At 42.9% G+C, this 10,727-nt stretch overlaps 1 protein-coding gene across 1 annotated transcript; it reads left to right on the forward strand.

Annotated features, from left to right (window-relative positions):
* Positions 1 to 345: 345 nt before the first annotated feature.
* rgma (repulsive guidance molecule BMP co-receptor a) lies at positions 346 to 7,337 on the forward strand (the record flags this gene model as incomplete). The annotated part of the gene is made up of 4 exons (XM_080539602.1): positions 346 to 461; positions 641 to 756; positions 3,769 to 4,286; positions 6,636 to 7,337. 4 exons carry the CDS (start codon positions 346 to 348, stop codon positions 7,335 to 7,337), a joined length of 1,452 nt encoding a protein of 483 aa, XP_080395728.1.
* Positions 7,338 to 10,727: the final 3,390 nt, after the last annotated feature.

Below are 10,727 nucleotides of genomic sequence, written 5' to 3' on the forward strand. Positions count from 1 at the left end.
TGTATAGCTGTTATACAGGTAGCCTATTTCCTAATAAGCAGATACAAACTCGAGGGAGACAGTGTGTTGTTGACACAAGACAAATGTTATACACTATTTACACGCCTACATATCATAGGCCTATTCTTGTTCTCGAGACATTGAAGGCTATCTTTTGCGCAGTAATGTTTAGTCGTCCCATAATGTTGCAGTAAAACAGTTTTAGGTTATTATAATGTCGCTCAACGTGACTTCTACGATGAACAAGTCTGCACATTGAGGTGTAATTTGAAACTGGGAAGGGGCCGAAGGCTGGGACGGCGTCTCCTCATTGGTCCAGTCAGCCGTACACGGCTGACTGGACCAATGAGGAGACGCCGTCCCAGCCTTCGGCCCCCCCACTGCACCTTCTCCCCGACACTCCCTACATGGAAGATCGATTGCCACTTTTCACTGTTTGCTGAGGAATTCCAAGTGCCTAAGTAGGAAAGCCGAAGTAACCTCGGGACTTCGAAACAAGCCTCCTTTTTTTTTAGGACATGACTACATTCCGAGCTCCAGACCAGACCGTAGATTTTTATATTTCGCGTAGTTGAAACAAGGAGTAATGATTCAAGATAATCTGCAAATTTTTATCTCTCCTACGCCTTGATTTGACCAGGGAGAGGAGAGAAGCGCGACCCCGAGCTGGATGGATGGTTATGGGGAAAGGAGCAGGACCTTCGGCGCTGGAAGTCGGCAAGCTCCTCGTTGTGTTTCTTTCCCTCTTTCCCTCTGGTAAGATTTATTTATTTATTCGGGAATCCATATCATGATTGTTATTCACAACCTTGTGTTTACACTCGACTGACTGTTCCACACTGATGGCAATGCAGCAGGATTGGTCTGAACTAGTTCATTTACTTGACACATTGTTACTAAATGCCATGTTTACCATCCAGTACAGCTGCAAGAAGTTCTCATCTATATCGTGACGTTAGAATTATAAGGTTCTATCTCCATTTTTGTCAAAATCGAGTTTTTTTTTACATAATCTGATCCATTCGGTGTTTATTAATGCCTGTGTGGTGTTATTTTTTAAAATGTTGACATTTTTGAGTTAGTAATTCATAAAATACAAAGGTTCCATCTCACAAAACATAATGGAATGTAAAAACGTTGACGCTCAATATCTCTGAACGCCCCTAAACGGAGATAGAACCTTATAATTCTAAACTCACGATATATTGTTGGTTTTGACTGCAGGCTTTTTGCAAGGTTCTACATAAATCCGCTCATGGTTTTATTCTTATATATCGATTTTTTTGAGCAAGACAGAAACATGAAGTCTGTGAAAGTATGTGAAACATTCGAGAATTCCATCTGAAGTGTCCCAGATAGACCTGTGGAATGGTGTTTCGGTGAAAACACACTTTAGGGTTTTGGTATCGTGCAAACTGCTGCTTTGTAGGGGCTTATTCTTTTTACTTCGTCATTACTGTTGATTTAATAGGCTATAGCATAACATCTGAGTGGTTTTCCTCTCCTCCATTCAACCATTCTACTACTCAGCTCGGCTCATGTTGGGCTCTGAGCCCCGTGGTCGTGTTGTGTTTGGGGGAGGGTGGGCATTGTCGACGCGCGGATTAATTCACCTTCTCTCAAGTTTCTCCTACTTAAGGCCAACTTGTTTACTTTTTTTTTTCGTGAATCTACCCGTGTTATGTCGGACATAAACATGTAATGCCATGAAAGATGCATATAGTGTAATTGTAGTCTTCACATCTAAACATGTTGAAAGAACAATGAACAACAATCTAACCATGCATTCGACCCAGCATCAAGTTAAGATAACATTGTTGACAATCGTCTGGTAAATTCTCCCCCTTTATTGATATAGCTTATAGATATATTCAGACATATCTCAAGGACCAACTCATACTAACTCAATTTGCACATTTGCTGACCCTCATCGGTTTCTCTTTCAATCCACTTACCGCCCAACAAGAAGTGATAATGCATAGTTGTTGACGTTTATTCAAGATTAAGATTAGTTTACTGCCATATCAGATGGGTGTTAAATACCTTTTGTTGCTGGTAGGCGGGAGTAGTGTGTGGGGGTTGGAAGGAATGGTTATGGTAGTCATCAGTAGGCAATTATTCAACTGAAAGTGTGACTTCAAATTGTTGACTTGAAGTCAATAAAATGTTTGGGGGAGCTTTTCACTTGCATGATGCTCTGCAAAAGGTATCCAAGCCATATGCAATGCAATGTTGAATGTAGCTTGTTGTGGTGTTACGTGGATTTATGTGTTATCCATTTCAATTAAATCCTTTCAGGTTATTCCTTAACATCTGCTTCAGCTATTAACCTACATTCTGAACAGCAAAACACATGACTATCATGCAAATTAAATGTGTCAGTGGCATGATGTTAAGAAAGAGATCAATTAAAGAAGAATTGCCATTAACATATGGAGGCACAGTGTATGAAAGGCGGTTAAGGTTAAGGGTTCAACTAGTATTTGCTCTGAATTAGGCCCACATTTATTGTTTCCTATACCCCCCATGCCATCCCACCAGAGAGCAACTTTTATTTCAGGTCATGTAATTTAAGTCCTGGGGAATGCCTATTGGAAATTACGTTACTCTTTGATTACAGCCTTGTGCATTGAACAGGTGGATATCTTATATCCAGTTTGACCTGTGGAATGGTGAGACCTCTCTTCTGTTCCGCCCTCTGGTCCTGAAGCCAGTCTCTTTCTGGAGATCCTGTTCCTTTTAAGGGAGCCGTCAGGGCTGCAAGCTCCCCCCCACCACAAACCCACTGCTGATGAAACTCAACCTAATCCCTTTACACAGGGCTAATTTATGACTGCTGGTCTCTTCTCAATGGCAAATTACATTGTCTTCATTCAGGACCGTAAGACTACCCCCTCCTATATTCGCTCATACAAACTTTGACCCCCCTCAACAAGAGCTGGATTCTTTCAGGAATGATTTAAAGGGGAGGTCTCTGACACCCCTGGTGTGCTTTTTAAGTGTCCTCTCTGGCTATTTAGCTATGAAACAGGAGGGTATAAATACAAACATTAGGTAAACATTAGGTTTGAATCTATGTCATTGACCCCTCTCATTAGCTTCTTCTCATGCTTATATTGGTGTTAACCATAATTAGGCCTATGTCCTGATTTCACTTTTAGTTTCACGCAAACTAAAAACACTCCACCACTGACTGTGAAGTTAAAAACATTTACTAAATGATTTGGTTATTACCATGTTACTACATAGGCATTAGAAAAACATATGGCCATATTTGGTTGTGTGAACTTATGCCGGTTCACTGAATCCTTTGTGTACAGTAAATCTCCCGTATGTGTTCCATGTGCTCTGTAAAACTGAGGCTGTATTCATCCAGTGTCATGAAATCTCAGAGCAGAATAGATTTTAATGAAGTGTGCATACACATGATGGAGTTGGCGTACTGCAACCTCTTGGAACCACATTCTTGGTGGAATTTTGGTTGCTTTGGTTGCTGTTGAACTCAGTTATTTAATGGAAATAAATGCTCAATTTGTCTCAAGGCACTAAAACAATGCTGCAAGACTTAACATTTCTGGATTATGTATTATGTAGGAATCTCAAAACACTGTATTTTTTCTTGCATAGGTTATTATTTTGTTTTTTTTTAACAAAAACAAGTCTCTACTGCTTAGTAGACGCTTATACCCCAATATACTGTAGAAGGACAGATATGATTAGTTTAGACACCATTTTGCCTGTTATTCTAATGTGGTCTCTTCTCCACAGTGAGTCTGCAGTGCAAGATCCTCAAGTGTAACTCTGAGTTTTGGGCCTCCACCTCAAGCTCTGGCCCAGAGGAGGAGTTCTGTACAGCACTGCGAGCATACAACAACTGTGTACGCAGGACTGCACGCACCTGCAGGGGCGACCTGGCCTACCACTCAGCCCAACATGGCATAGAGGACCTCATGAGCCAACACAACTGCTCCAAGGAAGGGCCTACAACCACACCCCGGGACCGCACGCCACCCCCCCCGCCGCCGCCACAGCTCCAGCCCGACAGCCAGGAGCGCTCTGATGGCCCAGAGGTGTGCCACTATGAGCGCAGCCTTCCCCGTCACGCATCTCCACCCAACTACACTCACTGTGGCTTCTTTGGAGACCCGCACCTCCGTACCTTCAGTGATGACTTTCAGACCTGCAAAGTGGAGGGAGCCTGGCCTCTCATACACAACAAATACCTGTCTGTCCAGGTGACCAACACCCCTGTCGTGCCTGGCTCCTCTGCTACAGCCACCACCAAGGTGAGAAGGGCCTCTATACATCTCTCTATTGAGTCATATTCATAATTTTATTGCACTGACTTTGAGATATTTACTAAAGTATGTTATTTGATCATAACTTCTCGTAAATCGGGTGTCAAGAGCTGTTATCTTAGACTATGGATATATTTCATATTCTAGATTTCATTGAGTCATTTCAAGTCAGTGGTAAAGCTTTAGATTGTGGATGATTTGTTTAAATACAAACCTTCTCTCTTGAAGCAATATGGGTTCATAAAGGTTCTATTGTGACAAATAGAATATAGGGGTATGCTTGTATGTTCCCTCTGACCAAAGTGTCTACTCGCTTTTCATTTAACCTTTTTTTTCCTCAGAGAATAGGAAAATATATTGGCTGGTTGTTTAGATTATAAGTGAACTGAATACGATTGGACTAAAGTTAAACCGGTGATTAATGTTCTTAATGCTCTTACATTAAGATATTTCTGTCATTTCATATGTTACACTGCCTGTTCCTTATTCTTGTGGTCAGACTAGTAAGAGCCGACTCTGGTTAATGTTTGGACCGGTGCCATAGCAGTTGAAGAGGCAATACACAGAACAATTGTTGAGATCTTGATAAGCTTTACAAATGATATGCCAGTATTATAACAGCAGTATAACATCAAACATTACCAGGCGGCTCCAGTCCTCTCATTTCTTTTTTTATTTAGTTTTATTTTGAGGACAGCCAAGACTAATGTTAGGCCCACTTTATGTGTAGCCGTCCATTCCATACCATTGTGTGTATCTGAGTTAGAAACTGTTGTTTTAACTAAGTGCTCAAGCCATGCAGGAAACTGCAGATATTTTCTCCACATTAGTTGGCCCTCATACCTCATAAATTATCATTGTTTTGTTTCACGGTACATTGGACAGCCTGGAGGACTGCCCCTGAAATGGCTTTCAGTAGAACTTAAGGTGAAACAAAGAAGCAGGAGCATTTGTAGTCTGCAAATTCGCTTATATTCTGTCTAGTCCATTTGGTTACGTTTTGGCAGTCAGGGCTATGTGGCCATAGACCTCCTTGCAGAGTATCATGGTTGCAGGGTATACAGAGAATTACAAGAGGACTTTGTCCTCAATCACATAAAGAGAGAGACCAATTTTCCATCATCAAGATCTACTAATGATGTACTATTTAGCATTCAGGTTTTTTTAAGGTCATGTTTCTTTTTTACACAGCTCTACTTGGAAGCAAATGAGACAGCTTTTTAAGTTATTCAGTCTGGACAAAGGGAAAACAAGGCAGCAGCCTATACCACCTGTACAAACAAAACTGCCCTGGTTGGTGATCGGCATTGCTGCAGCGCCACTTTCTATGGGCTCCTACTGCAGTACATAGATCTGCCTGGGGATAGGTTGATGAGACGTTTGTTTGTTTCCTTCTGCATCATTTTTACATTCACTGGAGAATTTCAAGCCTCAACAATGAACTCCAAAAATGTCATGGAAATGGACTTCAAAAGTTGTCTTCTGAACAACGGGGGGGGGGTCTTCTGTGGGACGGGAACGGTGTTGAGTCAAACACAAGACTGTTGAATATTGGGGAGTGGGCTGGGATGGCAGGCAGATGATTTGAGTAATAAGAGGGCATTTTTGGTGCTCCATTTTTGGTGTTCCCCCTCCCCCTCCCCCTGCACTCTGTCCACTCTGTTCTGAGATCACAGCCCCTCGGTTGTCCCGGGGTCACCGCTGTGACAACGGCTCACTGGCGTCCTAATGAAACCATGCAAGCGGAGAAGTGACCAGCCTTAGTTAATTAGCCACAGAGCACGCTCTCCCCTCCTGGCCCAATGCCACTCCCCGGAGCACAGTTCTGGGGTTCACAGGCAGGTTTTTCAGCACTATGAATGGATCGTCTTTGTGTCTGCAAACTGAAGCCTGATTTAACATGGCCTAGACCCGTGTTTTCTGAGGGCGTTTACTTTGGCCTCCCCCATGTTGAGCATAGCTGAAATGTGACACTTTAGTGGCGTGGTGGGGTAGATGGGTCTACATTACACAAACTAGTGGCGTTCTTAATGCCAAAGCACAAAGACTACCCTCAGTCATGTGTGTAGGACTACCACCATCCTTGGTCCACAGTAGAGGTTCCATACTGCTGATATTTAAGATAACATATTTTGTCTTATTTTGCATGCTTCATTTGTTCCCGGTTTATGTTCAGTGACTTCATTCATTTGCACTTTCATGCCTACCTTCTGTTTTCAGGCTATAACCATTATATATTGAAATTGTATTAATATACTTGAGACATGTCCTGTTGCTGACTGCTTATCTTCATCATCTCTTTTAATCGTCTCTCTCTCTCCCCCCCCCCCTGTAAAGCTGACAATCATCTTCAAGAACTTCCAGGAGTGTGTGGACCAGAAGATGTATCACGCAGAGACAGACGAGCTGCCCGCGGCGTTTGCTGATGGCTCAAAGAACGGCGGGGATCGCCACGGGGCCAACACGTTGCGCATCGTGGAGAAGGTGGCAGGGCAGCATGTAGAGATCCAGGCGCGCTACATCGGCACGACCATAGTGGTCCGGCAGGTGGGCCGCTACCTGACCTTTGCTGTGCGGATGCCAGAGGAAGTTGTAAACTCTGTGGAAGACCGTGACAACCAGGACCTGTATCTCTGCCTGCACGGCTGCCCCGCCAACCAGCGCATCGACTTCAGAACCTTCCGGGCCCGTGCAGCTGAGGGCCACACCCCAGTCAGGGGCAGGACGGTCACCACGGCCTACGGCTTTACCTACCAGTCCGCCATGGCCAAATGCAAAGAGCGTCTCCCGGTAGAGGACCTTTACTTCCATTCCTGCGTGTTTGACCTGCTATCCTCTGGGGACATCAATTTCACCATGGCTGCCTTCTACGCCTTCGAGGACGTGAAAATGCTCCATTCGAACAAGGACAAATATCACATTTTCGAAAGGGATGCGTTTGGCAACTCGGCGCCACGGGGGCCCGATTTGTTCTCGTTAGCCCTCGTCAACTGTCTCGCCGTCTTATTGTGGATCGAGTGTTGCTTTGTTCATCTATAGTCCGCTGCCAACTTCGTAATCATAATGATAGCTGTCAGTGGGTGTGAAACAGTGCTCTCGCTGTGTCGTACGTCAAGTCTGCTCACTCCACTGCTGTCCTCGGGGAGGTGGTGACCCGGCTAGCCAGCAGGGCTCTGCCTGGTCTATGCCTCTGAAGGGACAGAGTACCCCATGTGCAATCAAACTCATCCCAGCACATGGTCTCATTTTTGTGTTGTCTTCATGTGTTGAATTCCATTTAGTGAAGAGGTGAGCTCTCTCCGTGCTCCCACCTATCATTGCGTGTATTCAGCTGGTTTAAGGACTGGTCCCTTTGATGAAGAGAACAGTGGTGAGAGAGCCCAGCAGCCCCAGAGCCTTGGATATCCAGCTGGGATTAAATCCCACATTCCCACTGGGGCTGCATGCCTATGGGAAGCAGGACGAGATGATCTCTTGTAGAAAGAAGAGTTTGCTGATCTCCTCCTCTCATTGGTGCCAAGCCAGTGTAGCTCTCTGTGGCTCATGGGGCTGGGCTAGTGGACATGACAGAGGCTTTTGTTAACCTCTGGCTAGAAGGAGCTCCCTGTTTGATGAGCTTCCAGCTTTGGGAAAGCCTTTTTGGAGGAAGCACTCGGCCAAAAGGATGTCAGAGCAGCGAGTCTAGTTGTCTGCTGTGGAGATTAATAGGTCACATTGTCAGGACCTTTGTAAGACGTGTGTGTGTGTGTGTGTGTGTGTGTGTGCGTGTGTGTGTGTGTGTGTGCGCGTGTGCCTGTGTGCGCACGTGTGCACGTGTGCGCGTGTGCATGTGTGCGCGCGCACTTGCGTATGTCCACCTCTGTGTTTAATTGTGTGTGCCAGAATATGCTTAGTTGTGTGTGTGTCTATGTGTGTGTTTTCCTCAGAAGTGCAAGAAACTTTCCTTAGGAGAAATATTTCCTAATGTCTTTATATTGCACCCAAGGTTCCAATACAGAACCGACATGGTGGTCTAGGGTCAGTTGGAACACCCTCTGCCTGCCAAGTGGTTGCTCTTAAGTGAACTGGCAGATATAAAAAAAAGAAAAAAAAGCTAAAACTAATATTTCACTCCTTTCATCTGTCAATCATAGTGTCAAAAAAGAGTCCCACTCCACTCCAAATAGTGGTATTTTAATCATAGAAAGTGCTTATTATGATAAATGTATTTCTGCATTTAAGAATGTAAATGCTTATAAGAAAAACAGCCCTTAATGCTTATAAGAAAAACAAACTTAAGGGCACACAGAATGCAGAAAAAAAAACAATAACGTTTACAGAGTACGTCTCATGTATTAGTTTACTGATCAACCAACCAACTTTCACTCTGCATCATGGCTAAAAAGGGATGTCTACAGGTCCTTGGTGAATGTTTTTTATACCAGTCTACATCTAGGCTGTAAAGGTGAAGATACTATCTGTTCATTTAGCTAGATAGAGGTGTACTCACCCAAACTACTCTGTTGGTCATGCTTACAAAAGGGGTGTTGACATGGCTATGCTGTAGGGAACGTATGGCTTGCATCTGTCTGTAGACCTGTGAATTTACGGCTTAAACCTTTTGCCAACGAACATGCCCTGGTGCCAACAATTTCCCAACAGCTGAATTTTCTCCTTGCTCTCACTCTCTCTCTCTCTCTCTCTCTCTCTCTCTCTCTCTCTCTCTCTCTCTCTCTCTCTCTCTCTCTCTCTCTCTCTCTCTCTCTCTCTCTCTCTGTGTGGACTTTTGTGATTCACTTTAAGTATTTGGACTTCTGATTGTGTATTATGCTGGGAAGGTGCTAACTTGTGGACTTCTTCAGAGCAGAATGGCAAAGAAGCTGCCACTTTCTGTTCAGGTATTTTCCCCTTTGGCATTACCACAGTGACAGCACCCCTTTGTCCGTATAGTAGTTTCACCATCACATTGTTTGTGCTCAACAATAATTTAATTAACTAGGAAGCCTGCGAGGAGGCTGAGGCTAGGTTAACAAAGTACTAGTACTTCTAATGCTTCTTTGTTTCTGGAACAGAAAAGGCAGAAACCTGGAAGGATATAACATTGCCAGCCAATTTGCAGAACCCCTTTACTTAGCAGGGTTTCTATTTGAACTATTTCATCCTGCTAGAATATTTATGTTTTTATCTTAGTAGTCCCTTCGCACTCATCTATTTCTACAGCTTAATAAGGACTCTGCTCAGTACCATAAATATTACTTCTGGGGCAAAGATTTAAGGTAATATATCCCTACACTGAAGTATTTGGCAGGCCTAACTACTGCTATTGGAGCATGTACTGGTGCAGTTTGTTTGTAGTCTGGCAAAAAGATTATCAAATGAACTAAAATGATTGTAACATTGAATCTTGTGTTTATAGATGTAATTTGTATTGTGAGTTTGATATATGGTTCTACATGTGTAATGTGAGATTGTATATATGTTTGTGAGCTGTTGAGTTGGTGAAATATTGTACTTTATCTGTTGTGTTGAATTTATCACTACAGTTTTGTATATGAGAAAGGGTTTGGTGAATGTGATCTTTTTATTTAAAAAGATTTTTGTAAAAATGTGAACATCACAAAACTGCATATTCCAAAGCATAAGGATCATTGCCCAGTCCTCATCTATCAATGACATTAGGTTCAGAGCATTCTGCTTGCTCTGGGCCATAGTACGGTAGTTACAGTAATCTGGATTACATCCAGTCATATCTAAAAAGGGAATACAGGAAAGTATTGGTTTTTTGGTGTTCATGTTTTTGATTTTGAAGCACTTTATGTTTTCTTTTCACTTAGCTCTTACTTGGTTTGAACTTGATTGTGAATAGAGGTTGTCAGACTTGTACTGGTAGAAAATATGGAATAAAAACAGAAAGATCAAACTGTGTTTGTATGTAGGACAAAAGCGGTGCCACACAACACCTGTTTATACTGTAAATTATTTATTGAATAAAAGTTGTGTCTTGTTAATAGTGAGGATGTTTTCTCTTGTGATAACCTCTTACTCATTGTGACATTGTAACACTATCGGATCAAGAGCATTAAAAAAATCAGGACTCCTCTTGGTTCAGCTTCTGATACATTTAGCTAGACTGCCACCTAGTGTAACCAACGTGAAATGAGAGGAATCACCTCATAGTAGATGGATTTAAACGTGGCTTGCTGAACTTTGACAACATCAGTGGATTTATGGATGATTTATAAGTGGTATGCGAATAGTGAGGTTCATATATGTTGTTATGACTTCTAAAGGCTGTGTAGTCATGTCCAACCTAGTGATTATCATTCACCGCTAAATATGCTCAAATCAGACAATGGTTCAGGCCCAATCGCATGTCATGTCATGTCAGAAATGATCTTTTCTAATGTCGCAGTGGATAAACTGAATGACAGACCTCTAAATGCATTAGGT

Source organism: Nansenia antarctica (assembly GCF_963989245.1).
Source record: "Nansenia antarctica genome assembly, chromosome: 9".
Taxonomy (NCBI): domain Eukaryota; kingdom Metazoa; phylum Chordata; class Actinopteri; order Argentiniformes; family Microstomatidae; genus Nansenia; species Nansenia antarctica.